Genomic DNA, 20,218 nt, shown 5'->3' on the forward strand with positions numbered 1-20,218 from the left:
GAGAATCGAAAAGATAATCCATATGCCGTGCTTAATATCGCCAACGGCATTGTGCCATAATATTCTAGCATGCGATTGCGGAACAGTGTCAGCAGCTGCAGGGCGGGAGCTTGCACAGGAGGGACATCCATATTTAAAAATGTAAAAAAGCACAAGAGCGTCCGCTGGTAATGCAAGTAAAAATGGGAATCCACGAAGCAGAGTGGAAAAAATAGAATGAAAGAAAGCAGGGATGACTCCAAAGATTTTCTCAAATGAAGTCACGAGACCACTGGTAACAACTTTAAAAAAGTGCGCCAGGGCCTTTGTGGAGGACGCGTTAAAGATAGTCCGAACCATCTTGCTGAAATGGAAAGGCAAATCTGTATTGAAAAGGGTCTGCACCTCTGTACGGGTGTTCGCTATGTGAAGCACGAAAGTTTCACGGGCCGAACTCAAGGCCACCTCTCTCTGAGACAAAAGAGCTCTTATTCTTGCCATGCCGTTGAAATCTGCTCCCAAGGTTGGTATTTGTGGCGAGATTGAAAACTCCCTATGTTCATGTGTGGGAGGAAATAGAACATTTCTGCAGCAAATAACCCGTTCACTTACTGTTACGATAAAAGGAATACTTTTAATTAACCCAGAACAATCTTCATTATTGAGCATCAAATAACTACCATTTTCCAACAACTTGAACGTGGGGATGATAGCAGGAACTGGCGTGCCTTGCAACACGCAAGCCATATTTGGTCGGTGTTTGTTGCATGAACCGTGTAACTGTATGTGCCTACACATTAGTGAATGATGTGGCGTCTCAGTGCATTCCTCTCCATTCAGATAAACTTCTTGATCATCTTTGAAACATCTGTATGTGTATGGAAGCGACCAGACCTCATGAAGAAAAGCACTACCTAAAGGTTCATAACGACCTATTGGTATATATTTCATACAATTTGAAAACTTATATAAAGCAAAAGGCAGCGTTATTAAACCGTGGATAAGGCACGTTGCCAAAAAACCCGCAATCCTCTGCTGATGATGTCACTGAGCATGTCATGAATGATGTAATATGTGACATCATCAGCAGTGGATTACGGGTAATAGTATCTCTAGTTTACTCCCTTATAGCTGTCTTTCTTTTAACATAAGTGTCTGTTTCCTTCCCTTATACTTACTGTTCTTTTTTTTAAAAAAAAAATTTTGGTTCACTTCCGGTTCGCGTACCTGCGAGCGAACTGGGAAGCGAACTACGAGAAATAGAGGTTGGCACAGTTCCAAATATTGTACCAATTTTTTAATAACGGGGAGGTAGTTCTGAAAAGAACTTTTTTTTTAATTGTTTTTGTTGTTTTATATTTTTTTTATTATTTTTCTGAACATTTTTTTACTTTTTTTGAATTTTTCTGAACAGTTTTATATTTTTTTGGGGTTTTCTTGGAGGGGGCAATGAAAACGATTCATTGTAAAGGGCTCAACAGGAGCAACAAAACAAAAAAAAAGTATTTATTATTTTGGGCGTTTCGTACAAACTTGCATATGATAGTCAATAGCTTTGTTGATCAGAGTGATGCTTCTTTCTCCGTAGCAAATGAATCCATCGCAATGTACGCAGACGTGTTTTACTTCACCAAATCTCATTTGTATATTTGGCACTATCTCCCTGCCCTCTGGTCCCGTTACTTCCGGTACAACAGATCTTCTGGCCATAATAGGGAGATTATCTAGGTCGTTCCGAAACTGTGCAGCACTGTAGTTGTTAGGATGCCACCTAGTCATATGGCGATGCATTGTGTAGTTTCCGAAACTGTATTTTTTCTCGGTCCCTCTGGACAGTCTATCTTGACATATAAGGCAAGTTACGTATCTTGCATTTACTTTTTTCTGACCTTTGGGAATTTTAAAAAATTGCCAAATGAAGTTTTCTTTCCGGTGAGACGTCCTGGGCTCCTCAGGCAAAAACTGCCTCTCTTCGTGCTCGTCGTCCTGTTCCTCTTCTTCCTCTTCTTGTTGAATTATAACTTGAGCAGGTGGTCCACTCTTCCTTGGATGTGGTGGAGGTGGTGGGGAAGCACCAGCTGAAGCTACTAAAGAAGCCATTGCTCACTGGTAACAAAGGGTCTTTCTCTCACAAAGATGAAAGTCAGAGTGAGGAAAGAAGGAGGGATTTTCATCATTTGGGAAAAACAAGAGTTCTCAACCAATGAAAAGTGTTCATTTTATATTATATGACCTAGTCTTACATCATTAGGAAACCAAAAGTGAAATGAACCAATGAAAAGTGTTATTACCAAGTCACATGACCTGCTGTGTTTACGTTAAGCGCTTTGCAGGGCCTCCCGGTTTGCTTCCAGAAACCTGCGCTTTGCGACTCGCTTCGCGTACCAATTCAATTCAATTTTATTAAGTATGTTTTGGAACTCCGTGGAGATCCACATATTATACAATTACAAAAGACAATGAAAAATTTTGACCGTATAAAACAACTCATACAGACAGTAATTATACAAAAGTAATTTACCATTCTATTAATAAAGTTCCAAGAAACATTTCAAAAAATTAAAAATTTTGTTACAAAAAATTCCATTCGGGGGGCTAATAATAGCATCCAACAGAGCTGTTGCAGAAGAAATACCAAACTGAATACAAGCCGGTTTTATCCAGAGGCGCCGGTAAGTCAATAATGCAGGACAAGCTAACAGGGCATGTTTGGAGTCTTGAATTGCTAGGTTACAGAAATTACATACATTGGATATTCCGTACCATTTGGCCAACAACTTGTTCAGGGGGAGCAAGTCCTGCCTGAGAAGTAGCCAAAAGCGGCGTAAGCCATGCGGGATGTTCCATGACAGATAGGGTTGTATCTGTCTGATTGAATAGGAATCAACAACTTGAGTGGCCCCCTTTTTTTGTGTTGTTAAATTCCGATCCCTCTCGTAGCTTAGCTTCCATGTAGCTTGTTTTAGTTGTAATTTCAATTGATTCATGGAAAGCTCTAAGATGGAAGCTTCCTCCAACTCCAAGAGAGTGATAGCTTTCCTATAGTTCTTTATTAGGATCGAGTATGCATTTAGGGGGCCCATCAACTCTTTTGTAATAAGAGATCTGAGAGTGGATGGCTTTCCTTTAATCAGACTAATGACCCAGCGAATCACTCCTGCAAGTCCCTGAGCCCAGCTACTCCTAAGGCCGAGTTCTAGACGCAGGGTTGCAGAGCTACAACTATTATTAACCGAGGTTAAATTTCTCAGTAGGGAGCCCTCCACTGTGTCTAAAAAGCCCCATTCCGCTAGGTCAATTAATTCTACCCCGTAGAGCAGAGTCGGGGGAACTTTTGCCCGAAAGGCCTCCAACAGATGAACGAAGTGTCTCTGACCTGTTGATTTATACAGAGTTCTTAGGCCTTTACCCTGTGACTTTGCTTTTCGAGAACTGCTTTCAATGTGTAATTTATTACTTAAATTACTAGTGACTACCATACCTAGAAAGACGTACGATTTTACTCTTTCTAATTTCTGACCTCCCAATTCCCAACTAATGTGGTCCAGTTTTAGTTTGTTTCGTCCCTCCAAGCACATTATCTTACTTTTAGAAATATTTATTTTCAAAAAGTGCTCTTCAGAGAAGATGTGTAGTGCATGCAGACGGTTATTAAGACCCTTGGGGGAGAGGTCTAATATTAAAATATCGTCTGCATACATTAGGCAGGGGATGTATCTTTCGCCTAAACGTGGAGCAATTCCTACACATGTTGATAAAGTAAGGGGAAGGTCACTAACATAAAGGGAAAATAGGAGGGGAGCTAGTAGGCAGCCCTGTTTGAGGCCATTTGCAGATGGAATGAGCCCGGAGAGACCTCTTTCTCCTCCCAACAAAACCTTGCACCATGTATCGTCATGCAGATCCTGGACCAAGCGTAAGAGGCTATGTGGCATTCCTAAGATGTGTAGCTTTCTCCACAATACCTGACGGTCGACCTTATCAAAGGCCGTGGAGAAATCTATGAAAGCCACATCGACTCTTCCCTTCCTCGCTCTTATGTACTTATCAACTATTACCTGGAGGGCAGTTAGATTATCCATGGTCCCGTGGTTTTTTCTAAAGCCTGTCTGCTCAAGTGGAAGGATATTTGCAGATTCAACCCAAGCATTTATCCGTTTGAGCAGGCATCTGGTAAAAACTTTGCCGATTGCATCCAACAATGCAATCTGGCGATAGTTCTGGGGGAGAAGACGATCACCCTTTTTGTACAATGGGACCAGGATGCTTCCCTTCCAGGAAGGTAGGACCTTTCCGCTAAATATGCAGGAATTAAAGATAGGGCATAAGAGCTTGCTCCATTTGACCCTGTTCTGCTTTAACACATTAATTGGGACTTCATCGGGGCCCATAGCCCCTGAGCGTCTCATTTCCCCAATGGCGAGTTCTATGTCTTTTTCTGAAAAAGACTCTGTCGATGGGCTAATATCTAAAACCCGTACTTGAGGGGAAACTGAATGGTTACTGGCATAGAGATTAGAGACAAAATCCCTCCATATGTGTTCCTCGATAGGGATAGGGAGTGGAATGGTTCTCGTTCCGCACCCTTCGCCTATAAGGGACCAAAATTGTCTCAATTCTCCATTAGTTGCAGCTTCCCTTATTTTTACCCAGATGGTATCCTCTTTTTCTTTTTGAAGAGCATATAAGAGTCGCCTCCTTCTCCTTTTTAGTGTTGTTATTTGTCGGGATTTATCCTCAGTTCTATTTAAGTATTGGGCCCTTATAAGTTTATTCAGGTCTACATTGAGCAATTTCAGAGGACAGTAGGTTATTTTGGTGAATTTTTTCTTATTCTGCTTTTCAACCCCTGTTATTATTGAATTCAGAAATAAGGAAAAAAGCTCGTTTTCACGGCCATACCAAGAGGGGAGCTCGGAGATTGCTATATCTAGCATATCCTCCAGGTAACGATGAGCCCTTGCATTCCAATAACATCTTCCCGAACTGTTACCAAAATTTATTTGGTTACTGTTCAAGGACCATTGGTCACATTTAGGGGGATGTACGTTCATTAAGATTGAAATGATTTTATGATCGCTGAAGATGGTATCAATTACAGCGATATCCTTTAATAACTCAAATGAATGAGACCCTGTTATAACATAATCAAGAATCGATTCCCCTTGATACGATCTGTGGGTAAAGTTTGCTGGAGAGTCCGAGGGGAGACGCCCGTTTGCGATTATCCCATCGATTTCTGCCAACTCGTTTAGTAATAATTTACCCCGTTTATTTGTTAATATATTTTCAGGGAACGTTGCCCGAGGAATATGGAGTGTATCTTCTCTTATTTTGTCAGAAAATAGATTTAAGCTAAAGTTGGAGATTTTACAGTTCAAGTCCCCGGTTAGGATAATAACCGTTCCAGGATCTTTCTCCTTAATGCTCTGTATATGGAGGAAGATTTTATTTAAAATTGTGTTAAAACCCGTTTCAGGAGGGACCAGTTCGCTAACGTAGCACGTCATATGACGTATCACGCGACAACGTGAAACGTCATGCGGACGGGAGGCGTCACGATGTTGTTTTCTAACGCGGCAGTTGCGGTAAAGAAACGTTTACCGGCTCGCTGTCCATTTCGCGGCATCAAGGTCAGCTAACGGGAAGCTTCCCGATTCGCGAAGCGGGAACGAAGAAAAAAAAATATTAAAAAAAAAAATTATTCATAAACATATAAAATATATTTTTGGATTTAAAGAAGAATACATTTTACAGCTACAGATATTAGCTGTTAAAAAACCAATGAAATTCACTGAAAAAACCATAGGTTATAGACCATATATAGTTAGGAATTAGCATTTACAAAACCTTGAAAATTCACTGAAAAAACCATAGGTTATAGACCATATATAGTTAGGAATTAGCATTTACAAAACCTTATTTTACTCACACAAAACCATTGAAATTCCATATATAGTTAGTTGCACTAACTATATATCGCGCACCCGCAATCCACTGCTGATGATGTCACATATTACATCATTCATGACATGGTCAGTGACATCACTGATGACATCACTGATGACATCTCAAATGACATCACTGATGACATCTCATTTGACATCAATGACCACATCACTGATGATATCATTCATGTGACAATACAATGCATCTCCTCACATTTTAATATAACCTCTGTTTCACCCAGTGTTAAATACAGAGTATAATTTTTGAAACCATTGACACACCAATACTAGTTACTACATACGCACTCACTGATTCCTATGTCTACACACACATTCACTCATTCACTCATACAATCATTCATACATACAATCACTCATCTTTACAACACTATCATATGCACTCATACACCTATACAGACACTCACAGTCTGCCACTCATCCATGGAGTTACTCACACACCTAGTCAGTCCTGTAAAGAATCAATGACACTTCCATTTTCTTGTCTATACAGTTAAACATAGAGCACCTTACATTTTCAAACATATACTAACACATACTTACCTTCTTATACAATCATTGATACAAGTACACATTGATCTGCACAGAGTCACACACCTCCCAGCCAGCCACACACACACACTCAGTCTCCCATACAAATACTTGGACAATCAATCAGTAACCCATATAGTTAATCATATAGCTACTGATCAACACATGCAGCAGTTTACAGAACAACAGACATAATGATGCACAAATTAAGACAGTTTAGTCACTAACCCATGCACTCAGTGAGACACATTTAATCACTCACTCATACATTCAGTCATGCACCTACTAAATCCTTTGTCCAGACACTTATACTTCCACTCATTCTTCAATATGTAAGACACATTTTAACTTTACAGAAACATACAGTCACTGTATGTTGTCATCAGTGATGTCATCAGTGATGTCATCAGTGATGTCATTTGAGATGTCATCAGTGATGTCATCAGTGATGTCACTGACCATGTCATGAATGATGTAATATGTGACATCATCAGCAGTGGATTGCGGGTGCGCGATATATAGTTAGTGCAACTAACTATATATGGAATTTCAATGGTTTTGTGTGAGTAAAATAAGGTTTTGTAAATGCTAATTCCTAACTATATATGGTCTATAACCTATGGTTTTTTCAGTGAATATATATATATATATATATATATATATATATATATATATATATACACACATATACACTAAATGAGATTAAGCACATTAGAAGGTACATGCTAGGTCAAGCACTTTGACACCACAGTTTTCTTTTAGCAGTATAGAAATGTTAGTCTAATCTCTGTGATGTGCTTATAAGGAAAAGCCTTATTTCAGTCTTCTCGTTGCATGTAAACAGAATTGGCTAGTCTTGGGATTCATGCCAAGCAAAACTGAAGGGCATCTCATCAAGTCATGTGTTCATTAATGGGATTCAAGGCAGCCTTGAATGGCTTTAACCTACTGGTTGGATGCCATCCACTCTGTCAATGCAGTAGATACATTCTGCACTCCCCATGAATACGGGCACGCCACAGTGTCTGTGTGGGCAGGTGAGAGTCAGGTATGCGAAAGCCCTACCTTGAATAGTTTCAATATATCCAGCAGATAAAGAGACAAATTTACATACAGTAATCAAATCATAAACTAGCTTGATCACCAGGCATGACTGTGGGTGTTGCACGGTGGAACTGTACTGAAGAATTCACATTCACTTCTTTGCTTATCTATTTAATGCTTGTTTGCTGAAGTAGAGAGGATCAATGACAATGAAACACACTAACCATTACCTGCTCGGTTGAGATGTTAACTTTGTCAGCTTATTCCTGATGACTCTCCAGGTTGCTGCAGCACACGTTGGATCGAGCTCCTCCTCATTATTTTTGGGGCGGGTTCGTAACCCAGCACCCACAGGCTTCGGGGCAAGAGCTTTCTTTACAACTAGGTTAGGTCTCGATGCCACCGGTTTTTTAACGGCCACAGATTTCTTGCCTTCCTTACAAGCGGACGACTGCTCCAAGCCTATGAAAGATACGCAAGTACAATAATAATTTGCGACTTGCAAATAATAAAAATAAAGTACGTTGAAAAGCTTATCACCACAAGCTCACCTATTCCAATATAAAATCCTTTAAATGTACTGAACATTCCTGATTGTGCTGTCCTTACCCTCACTCATACAGACGTGCTGTTACAAAATAAAGTTTACACATGATACTAAACGCCTTCTAAATAAAACTACTAACATTAACCTCTTTTTTTTAACTGCATTACGCCACAGAGTTTCTAAGCGCTCTAAAATAATAATGGGTGTTACTATTACCTAATTTAATTTGACACAGTTGTATTGACTTTGAAAGCATAAAATGCCGGGTTGGCAAAGCTGATATTCAAATTCGTGACCTGGACCTGCTGGAGTGTGAAATGAAGTCTTTGTCATAGGAACTAAAAGAACAATTTGTTCATCACTTATGTTGATTGACTTACAAAAAAAGGTTATAAACAAAGAGTTCCTTAGCGGGACAAACCGTTATTTTAAATTATGATCAATAAACTAGTCAAAAAGACGTAAAGAACACTTCTGAAATCATCATCAACCTTTTTCAAATCAAGAACAAGCCATATTGACACTTCTTTTTAATAGAAAACCTATCTACCACACTTCTCTCGAACACACTGCCCGTTGCCAATATTTTCAATCACAGGTATTTAATATAAGGATGAAAGTTTGTAATAAATTACTTGGATTTTACCGAAGCTACGCGTATATAGTAACAATGTGGAACCTACATTTTAGCAGGCATTTCAATAACTACGGAAACAATTGTAATCTTGGGATTGTTTTTTTTTTTTTTTAAACACAATCTTGTGTTATCTGCAGTTTTACCAAGAGCTAAGCTTTCGATGTGCTGCTAAATCGTGTTCTGAAAAGAACCATGAAATATCCACATTGTTGTTTTTTAAATTACCAAATTGCACCTTTTGTCTGAAGCAATAAGGAAAACAGCGTTCAAAAGATAAATCAATGAAGGGAAATAGGCAGGCAGAGATTTGAGCTGAAACTTAGACTAGTGAATGCTGACATTATTGATTTCAGTCAGCTCAGATGGCCTTGTAATTAAAATGTAAATTTGAGAAAGAGATTATGTTCAGACAGAGCTGGTGGGATTACAAGATTGGGGGGAGGGAAAAAGTGGGCCCAAGAGACAAAAAGCCTCAGTGAAAACTCAGAGAGAAAAGCAGAGACGGGATATGAAAGCTTTTGTGGGAGCAGAGGTTTAAGCCAATAATGTGGTATCACCAAACTGTTCATTTGATTAATAGGGGCTCTACATACCCTTTTAAAGGCATCATAAACACACACATCTCAATCCTCTTGCGGTGAAGGCAGTTTTAGCAGCTGCAACTCGTTATCTTTCAAAATTATAGGTAGTCAGTATTTGCCCCAAATTCCCGCCAGCAAGCCCAACTTCTTCTTTGGGGGTTTGGGGTGCGCTCCCACTTAATACCATGGATATGCTCCGTAAGGGAAAGAAAATACGTCCAATAAGCACCAATATTTTGCCTCGGGTGTCCCGTATGCCACAATTATTTATTAAGCCAGCTCTAGCATTTTTCCATGTATGCCCCATTTCCCAAGAATTACCTTCAATATGCTAGCCACACCATTTTGTCTTGGGTGGCCCTTATGAGAAGAAATACATTTAGTATGCCAGGACCAGAATTTTGCCACAGGTGTCCCATGTGCCAAGAATTACCTCTAATGTGCCAGCGTTAGCACTTTTCTGTAAATACTAGCCCAAGGCGAAAAAAATATATATATGTACACTTTTTCACAAGACATTCATGGTCAAAACATAAAGCACCTGAAAATATTAACACAACATATTTTCAATCCCTGTAGGATAGTGATAGCGGTTCATCAATAATTGAAATTCAAAAACAAAAACCCAATGCATTTCATTTTTTTTGATGAATACTGTTGACGAGTAAAAATACTATCCCTTGAAAAATAAATGAAAAATTGAAGTCTGAGTACATGTGAAAAAATTCCATTTAAATTACAGAGGCTTTTTGCCCAATTGCTGTGCTTCTAGCAGCCCAGGGTCGCCTTGGGCTAGTATTTACATGATTGTTACTTAAGAGGGAGTTTGGCACACAACCCTCACACTAGTAAGCACGCTAAGATTTCTGCAGCATCCACATAACCCATTCTCACCATTGAGTATAGGTGTGCAGATCCACCTCACACAAAGAGCGTTAGCACTTTGTCACATGTTCCTGTTATGCGAGCTTCAGCATTTTGCCATAGGTACCCAATACTCCAAGAATTACCTCCAGTATGCCAGATCCATGGCAGATTCAGAAGCTTAACACACTAAGTCACACTATCAGACTCGTTTTCGCTCACTCAGTTCTCAGACTCACAGTTTCATTTATTCTCACTATCTGTTGTTTTTTAAAGAATTTACTTACATGAAGAAAAACAAACTGGCCAGTACAGGTACTACTACACTTTATTTCCATTCAACAGGAGGAGACCAGATTTAGTTGTGTACAATTAAACAGAGAAAAACCGAGATACTTTTATTCCGTAAAGCTCAGTACCTGTAGAAACCGTATTCATGGGCAACCGAAATGGGACCAGCCCGTCCCTGTAACTAGTGAAAACAAGCATTTGCAATGCAATAGGTCTCGCATTATGAAAGTTTGAGCTATTGGTCTTGTAAATGACAATTTTTTTATTTATGTGTTGATTTTGAAAATAGCTAAATTAATAGCTTTGTCATTTTCAATGCCAATAGTTATAACTTTCGCACATGTGACGACTATAGCATTTGTAATGCAACATGTTTTGTATTTACGTGACTTAGATGTATTGATATTACAAATAGCAACGGCTTTTAATTTTTTTAAATAATTAATACTTAAATAAAAGTGATTGTAATTTATATTGGCAATAGCTTAAACTTTTGTAAATAACGTTTGTGAAGATTATGTTCAGTGTATTTTATTGTGATGAAAATCCAAGAACAGAAGTGAAATAACATCTTTTTGTGACATTTGTAATAAAGCTTGAAACATTGAGAGAACATAATTGAACCAGTTGTTGTTGAATGGTTGCACAGATTGATGCTGTGGTGGTGGTGCTGCTGAGTTTTCTCTGAATCTGCACCCACAATCTGCACCCGCAATCTGCACCCGCAATCTGCACCCGCACTCTGAATCCGCACTCTGAATCCGCACTCTGAATCCGCACTCTGAATCCGCACTCTGAATCCGCACTCTGAATCCGCACCCACAATCTGCACCCACAATCTGCACCCACAATCTGCACCCACAATCTGCACCCACAATCTGCACTCACAATCTGCACCCTGAATCTGCACCCTGAATCTGCACCCTGAATCTGCACCCACAATCTGCACCCACAATCTGCACCCACAATCTGCACCCACAATCTGCACCCACAATCTGCACCCACAATCTGCACCCACAATCTGCACCCTGAATCTGCACCCACAATCTGCACCCACAATCTGCACCCACAATCTGCACCCACAATCTGCACCCACAATCTGCACCCACAATCTGCACCCACAATCTGCACCCACAATCTGCACCCACAATCTGCACCCACAATCTGCACCCACAATCTGCACCCACAATCTGCACCCACAATCTGCACCCACAATCTGCACCCACAATCTGCACCCACAATCTGCACCCACAATCTGCACCCACAATCTGCACCCACAATCTGCACCCACAATCTGCACCCACAATCTGCACCCACAATCTGCACCCACAATCTGCACCCACAATCTGCACCCACAATCTGCACTCTGAATCTGCACCCACAATCTGCACTCTGAATCTGCACCCACAATCTGCACCCACAATCTGCACCCACAATCTGCACCCACAATCTGCACTCACAATCTGCACTCACAATCTGCACTCACAATCTGCACTCACAATCTGCACCCACAATCTGCACCCACAATCTGCACCCACAATCTGCACCCACAATCTGCACCCACAATCTGCACCCACAATCTGCACCCACAATCTGCACCCACAATCTGCACCCACAATCTGCACCCACAATCTGCACCCACAATCTGCACCCACAATCTGCACCCTGAATCTGCACCCTGAATCTGCACCCTAAATCTGCACCCACAATCTGCACCCACAATCTGCACCCACAATCTGCACCCACAATCTGCACCCACAATCTGCACCCACAATCTGCACCCACAATCTGCACCCACAATCTGCACCCACAATCTGCACCCACAATCTGCACCCACAATCTGCACCCACAATCTGCACCCACAATCTGCACCCACAATCTGCACCCACAATCTGCACTCTGAATCTGCACCCTGCCTGGCACATCGCCCTCAGCGCTCACAACCCTCTTTTTAACCTTCAAAAATCCTCGGAACCGGACCCCGCACCCACAATCTGCACCCACAATCTGCACCCACAATCTGCACCCACAATCTGCACCCACAATCTGCACCCACAATCTGCACCCACAATCTGCACTCTGAATCTGCACCCTGAATCTGCACCCTGAATCTGCACCCTGAATCTGCACCCACAATCTGCACCCACAATCTGCACCCACAATCTGCACCCACAATCTGCACCCACAATCTGCACCCACAATCTGCACCCACAATCTGCACCCACAATCTGCACTCTGAATCTGCACCCACAATCTGCACCCACAATCTGCACCCACAATCTGCACCCACAATCTGCACCCACAATCTGCACTCTGAATCTGCACTCTGAATCTGCACCCTGCCTGGCACATCGCCCTCAGCGCTCACAACCCGCTTTTTAACCTTCAAAAATCCTCGGAACCGGACCCCGCACCCACAATCTGCACCCACAATCTGCACTCTGAATCTGCACTCTGAATCTGCACTCTGAATCTGCACCCACAATCTGCACCCACAATCTGCACCCACAATCTGCACCCACAATCTGCACCCACAATCTGCACTCTGAATCTGCACCCACAATCTGCACCCACAATCTGCACCCACAATCTGCACCCACAATCTGCACCCACAATCTGCACCCACAATCTGCACCCACAATCTGCACCCACAATCTGCACCCACAATCTGCACCCACAATCTGCACCCACAATCTGCACCCACAATCTGCACCCACAATCTGCACCCACAATCTGCACCCACAATCTGCACCCACAATCTGCACCCACAATCTGCACCCACAATCTGCACCCACAATCTGCACCCACAATCTGCACCCTGAATCTGCACCCTGAATCTGCACCCTGAATCTGCACCCTGAATCTGCACTCTGAATCTGCACTCTGAATCTGCACTCTGAATCTGCACTCTGAATCTGCACTCTGAATCTGCACTCTGAATCTGCACTCTGAATCTGCACCCACAATCTGCACCCACAATCTGCACCCACAATCTGCACCCACAATCTGCACCCACAATCTGCACCCACAATCTGCACCCACAATCTGCACCCACAATCTGCACCCTGAATCTGCACTCTGAATCTGCACCCACAATCTGCACCCACAATCTGCACCCACAATCTGCACCCACAATCTGCACCCACAATCTGCACCCACAATCTGCACCCACAATCTGCACCCACAATCTGCACCCACAATCTGCACCCACAATCTGCACTCTGAATCTGCACCCACAATCTGCACCCACAATCTGCACCCACAATCTGCACCCACAATCTGCACCCACAATCTGCACCCACAATCTGCACCCACAATCTGCACCCACAATCTGCACCCACAATCTGCACCCACAATCTGCACCCACAATCTGCACCCACAATCTGCACCCACAATCTGCACCCACAATCTGCACCCACAATCTGCACCCACAATCTGCACCCACAATCTGCACCCACAATCTGCACCCACAATCTGCACCCACAATCTGCACCCACAATCTGCACTCTGAATCTGCACTCTGAATCTGCACTCTGAATCTGCACCCTGAATGTGCACCCTGAATGTGCACCCACAATCTGCACCCACAATCTGCACCCACAATCTGCACCCACAATCTGCACCCACAATCTGCACCCACAATCTGCACCCTGAATCTGCACCCACAATCTGCACCCACAATCTGCACCCACAATCTGCACCCACAATCTGCACCCACAATCTGCACCCACAATCTGCACCCACAATCTGCACCCACAATCTGCACCCACAATCTGCACCCACAATCTGCACCCACAATCTGCACCCACAATCTGCACCCACAATCTGCACCCACAATCTGCACCCACAATCTGCACCCACAATCTGCACCCACAATCTGCACCCACAATCTGCACCCACAATCTGCACCCACAATCTGCACCCACAATCTGCACCCACAATCTGCACCCACAATCTGCACTCTGAATCTGCACTCTGAATCTGCACCCACAATCTGCACCCACAATTCCAGACAGGCCTCAGGGCAAGAAGGAAGGAGACAAACGGCAGAAAAAAATCAGGTAAAAAGAGCATCACGTGCACTGACTTTTGGGGACACATTCACTCTTGATCTCTTGTAGAAGAAAGTTGTTCTGTGAGCGCTGGTAGATTTTACCAAATTAACTGGGCCCCTAAACATAATGGCCAGATATAACGACACCTTAAAGAGTTTATTTTATTAATAAGAGACCACTGTGACTATCGTAAGCTAACTACCCTGCACATGTCCTGTGATTGTTACTTTGATTGGCAGTTTCCTATTAGCTTTCATGACGAGGAAAAACATTACTGAATCTGGATTAACTCAGAGAAAGTGTTACAATTTTAAGAATTTTTAAGTTAAACTACATCTCTCTGGTATACACAGCGCCTATTTACCCAAAGTCACAAGAAATACTCCAGTTTAAATCCTCTCCATGAATGAAACAGAAGTGCGCATTGAACACAAGATCCTACAGCGCCAGCTATATCAACAAGAAGACATATACCACTTTATTTCTTCGAGACTGCACCATGGCCGCCATTCTGCTGACAAGTGCTATTGTGGGGCCTTCAAGTGGCCCTACTGAGAGCAGCTGTGCGCGCTAATTTGTGGTTCACTGAGATGTCAATATAGTCTTCAAACGGGAAAACAACAGCTGCAGAACAATACCAGGCCCGGCTGCAAATATTCTGAAAGGCAACAATTTCGGCTTTTAACGCAAAAATGAAACTAAAACCCTAAGTGATGCTGCACTATGCCCCAAAATGATGTGCATTACGAACTTTGTGCACTTTCGCATTGCAGTGTATGCAGGTACCTTTCGTTTGTGAGTGAATCTGAAATATTTACCTCATCAAGGGACTTCTTTCACTCGATGAAGCACTCGCCTCCGAGCTGAGTTTCTTCTTACCCTTGTCCATGACATTAAGGGCGCCGGGATATAAATCTGTCATAAAACAAGCGGGAGGCGGCTCGGGCGCAGCACGTCTTCCGGAGACGTGCGCGTCCACAGAGCTGAGTCGGCTCGTGCACAGGCCAGTAGCGGCTCGTGCACAGCTCTAGACTCCCTTGGCATTGAACACGGCGACTATAGAACTCGCTGGCGGGAGCGCTTCGCGCTCCAACGCCAGGCGAGCCCTAAAAAACCTCAGTGTCAAGTTATATACTACTTTGTCTATGAAAGAATACATCTCGACCATCTGTGGAACTTGCTTGGCCACTGTGTGATTACTAAAAAAAATTAGGAGGCATTTCCTTGGCTTGCCCTACTTCTAGAAAAATCCTAGTCCAAGCATTAATCAGTAGTCGCCTTGACTACGGAAATGCTTTACTTGGAGCTGCCAATGAGACTTTGTTGTCTAAACTGCAGGTGGTGCAGAATACTGCTGCCAGACTAGTGTGTAATCTTCCTTCTGGTTCTCCTTCTGCTCCAATTTTAAACTCCCTGCACTGGCTATCCACCAGGAAAAGGCTCATTTTTAAGCTGTGCAGCCTCACCCATAAATCCCTGTATGGCAACTCTCCATCCTACTTGCAAAATAGACACAGATATTATCACCCGATCGGACTGTTGAGATCCACAGATGAAGCCTTACTTCAGATTCCACAGATCCGTACAGCAAGATTTGGTCTTACCCCTATCTTACCCCTCTCTACCCGAACAAACTTCCTCTACAAATCCATCTGTGTGCATAGGCTGGAAAGTTTTAAAAACATGTCTGTTTTAGTTAGCCTCGCTTGACTTGCATTCAGCTAAGCTCCGATATATTCCTCCGGGTATGATTTGCTGCCCTATACCAAGACATGCTAACATAACATAACCCGGTCGGCCTTCAACGTCAGAAGACACTCATCATGTGGTCCCATTATCTCATTGCAATCAATGATGCACCTCCTTAAAGACTTAACACCCATAAGATTTGTAATTTTGTTGGTCCACAGAGCTCCATCAATTCCTGACCCAAAATGTTCATAGGTTCGCTGGCGAATGCTGTCGATTCTACTCACTGTCTCCTTCTTGTGTAGCAAGATAGTTGCAGCGTCTCCTAACCATTCCTTCACGTTAGGCATCGGATCTTTCATCCAAGTTTTCAGCAGACAGAGTCTAAGATAATTAATACCGCAGGCCAAGCGGCTGGTGGTCGGAGGGACATGTTTGGAGGAGCAATCCACAGATCTTCCCCTATATCGCCAATAATTCTCGCCACCTACTGCAAAAAACCTAACGCCCTCTGGCAATTTCAGGTCATCTGCACCTGGAAAAGCTGGCTGGCTGTTTTGCGTGAATTCTATGTAAAAAAGCTCAGGGAAAAGTAGAGTCTGTTGATGAATTTAAAGTGAATCAATTGTGCTTATGATTCATATGATTATCTCCCAGATTGCATGCAGCCGTATATCCACACCAATATCCTTACTATCTGTTGCGACGAATAGTACTTGCCTGGTACACAGGCTTGTTACCGTCCCCTATAAACCAGACTCCATATGAAACTGGTACCCGGGTTTATTTTTGGTCCTGGCATCACACCAATATAGAGTGTTCGCAGAACACTAGGCCTGAACCTGACAGCACGAGGTACAGGACCAGTCCTGGAGGGGCACACCAAGCGTGTTCCCAAAACTAAACACTGTTTTCATCCAGGGCGTAGCAAATATAGGAGTGGGGGGCAGTATTTCACGTACCCTTATCATCTCTGTCAGCGCGTGCATGGCCTGTTGACCCCTCTTGTGTAAATTGCAGCTTTTATGTGAATCTCAGAAGCTTGCACTGACATCCCGTGTGTATGTTGAGTGCATTAGGGTGTTTAGTGAGCATGGCACATTTGATAGTAGGAGCCTTTGTGTGAGTGAATCTGAGTATTGAAAACAGTTGGATCCATTTTAGATGCTCCTGACTGTATCATGGGCAATGATGAAGGGTGAGGATAGTCTCACCAAACAATCTAAGTGTGCAGCCTGCATTCCTATCAATCAATCAAGGGATTTGTAAAGCGCACTACTTACCCGCAAGGGTCTCAAGGCGCTGGGAGAGGGGAGGGGGGGGGGGTCTAGGGTGAGCCGCTGCTAGTGGTCGAAGAGCCAGGTCTTGAGTAGTCTCCTGAAGGTCTGCGGGTCTTCGATTTGTCGTAGGAGGAGAGGGAGGGTGTTACAAGTCTTGGCGGCGCGGTGGGAGAAGGACCTGCCCCCGGAAGTGGTTCTGTGGATGCGTGGGACAGCAGCCAGTGAGAGGTCGGCGGAGCGGAGTTTCCTGTTGGGTACGTAGAATGAGAGACGGCTGTTGAGGTAGGCTGGGGCGGTGTTGTGGAGTGCCTTGTGTGTGTGGGTCAGGAGTTTGAAGGAGATTCTTCTGTCGACGGGGAGCCAGTGCAGGTTTCTCAGGGGGGGGGTGATGTGATCTCGGCCCGGGACATCGAGGATCAGGCGTGCAGAGGCGTTCTGGATTCTTTGAAGTCTGCTGATGAGCTTGGACGGGGCTCCGGCGTAGAGGGCGTTTCCGTAGTCGAGTCTGCTGCTGACGAGGGTGTGGGTGACGGTTTTCCGTATGTCTGTCGGGATCCATCTGTAGATCTTGCGGACCATGCGAAGGGTGTAGAAGCAGGTGGAGGAGACTGCGTTGACTTGGTTCGTCATGCTGAGTTTCGAGTCGAGTATGAATCCTAGGTTGCGTGGGTGGTTGGTGCAGGGGGGGGGGGTGCCCACCGATGCGGGCCACCAGGAGTCGTCCCAGGCTGAGGGGTTGGGCCCGAGGAGGAGGATTTCCATCTTGTCCGTGTTCAGTTTGAGCCGGCTTTCTTCCATCCAGTCGGCGACGACCTTCATACCACGGTGGAGGTTGGATTTGGCAGTGAGGAGGTCCTTGGTGAGGGAGAGGATCAGCTGGGTGTCGTCGGCGTAGGAGATTATGTTGAGGTCGTGTAGTCTGGGGATGCGTGCGAGCGGTGCCATGTAGACGTTGAATAGCGTCGGGCTGAGGGATGATCCTTGCGGAACACCGCAGACGGTCTTGGTGATTCCGGAGTGGAATGGGGGGAGGCAGACTCTTTGAGTTCTATCGGAGAGGAAGGAGGTGGTCCAGTCCAGGGCCTTGTCTCGGATCCCTGCGTCGTAGAGGCACGTGCGTAGTGTGTGGTGGCAGACGGTGTCGAAGGCGGCGGAGAGGTCCAGGAGGATGAGGGCTTCTGTCTCGCCGTTGTCGAGTAGAATTCTGATGTCGTCTGTGGCGGCGATGAGGGCGGTCTCGGTGCTGTGGTTCCTGCGGAAGCCTGACTGGGAGTGGTCGAGGATGCTGTTGTCTTCTAGGTGGCGGGTGAGTTGGGAGTTGACGATCTTCTCGATGACTTTTGCTGGGAACGGAAGCAAGGAGATGGGCCGGAAGTTCTTGAGGTCGCTTGGGTCCGCCTTAGTTTTCTTCAGTAGGGCGTTGATCTCGGCGTGCTTCCAGCTCTCTGGGAAGGTCGCGGTCTCGAAGGAGAGGTTGATGATGTTGCACAGGTGGGGTACGATGGAGCTGTCGGCTTTGTTGACGATGTGGTGGAGAAGAGGGTCGGATGGGGCACCTGAGTGGATGGTGCTCATGGTCTTGATCACGTTGGTCCATGTAGTGAGGAGGTTGTGGTCGACAGGGTTCGGTGGGTCCGGTGTGGTGGGGTCAGCAGGGTTTGTCTGAGGGTTGAAGCTGTCGTGGATGTCGGAGATCTTGGGATGGAAGAAGGCAGCGAGGGCGTCGCACAGGGCTTGTGACGGCAGGATGTCATTGGTGCAGGAGATGGGGTTTGAGAGTTCCTTCACGATGTTGAAAAGCTCCTTGCTGTTATGTGCGTTGTTGTCGAGGCGGTCTTTGAAAGAGGCCTTCTTGGTAGTCCTGATGAAGTGGTGATGGTTGCGGATGGCATCTTTGTGGGCTGCGCGGCTGTCGGGCGTCTTCTCGTTGTGCCAGAAGTTTTCCAGTTTCCGACAGGTGCGCTTTGAGGCTAGGAGTTGCGGGGTGAACCAGCTGGCTCTTTGGCTGGTGTCTCTGTGGGTGTGCTGTCTCAAAGGGGCTATGGTGTTGGCGCAGTCTTCCATCCAGAGTCTGAGGGTGGTCAGGGATCCAGATAATAGCGTAAGTAGGATTGTGTCAAATTCCAGGAAAACTTTCTTAGTAACAGGCTGTTAATTCCTTCAATGGTAGGGGTGTGGGGTGGGACTAGAGTTTCTGTTGTTCACAGTAAGGACATTTCCAGGCCAGGCTTGCTCTTTTGTCCATCCCTGATTACCATTTCAGGAAGGCTGTCTAAAGCCAGGTGCAGAAAATGCACACTTCTTTGTGCTTATGTAGTGGGTACTGCTGTGAGAAGCATTATATAACACTAAGGCTGTGTTTGGAGAGCAGCCTGGGAATGACACTTTACCCCTTATCTAAAAATATGTGTCTACATGTGGGATCCAAACAAAACAACTTTGTTCCAATCCCACGTTCTTCTTGACCAAGGAAGAGTGCATCACAGAGTACTGAAAGAGCTGCTGTGTAATCAGGGTTGGTGGCAATCAGACTCCCAGAGTTGAGGAGACATCACCAGATGTCAACATTTCTGCTGGAGGAGGTGAGGGTCTGCCTGCCTACTGAGAGAGGCAAGGAGTGTGCCTGGTCCTGCAGGAGAAGAGACTGGCCAGGACGAAAGGCAATAGGTCTCCAGCAAAGGGAACCAAAGATAAAACTGAGAACCCCAGTAAGTGTGACAGGAGTCCCGTGCTGTAAAAATGTCCTCCGGGCCT

At 44.5% G+C, this 20,218-nt stretch overlaps 1 protein-coding gene across 2 annotated transcripts in view; it reads right to left on the minus strand.

Annotated features, from left to right (window-relative positions):
* The window catches only part of UVSSA (UV stimulated scaffold protein A), a 262,208-nt gene that overhangs the window by 90,056 nt on the left and 151,934 nt on the right, over positions 1–20,218 (minus strand). For both annotated transcript variants that reach the window (XM_078678640.1, XM_078678639.1), the window contains exon 9: positions 7,751–7,982. In XM_078678640.1, coding sequence (XP_078534766.1) covers positions 7,751–7,982 — 232 coding nt within the window. The remainder of the gene's footprint in view (positions 1–7,750; positions 7,983–20,218) is intronic.

This window comes from Lissotriton helveticus, chromosome 2_2, assembly GCF_964261635.1.
Source record: "Lissotriton helveticus chromosome 2_2, aLisHel1.1, whole genome shotgun sequence".
In the NCBI taxonomy this organism is placed as follows: Eukaryota; Metazoa; Chordata; class Amphibia; order Caudata; family Salamandridae; genus Lissotriton; species Lissotriton helveticus.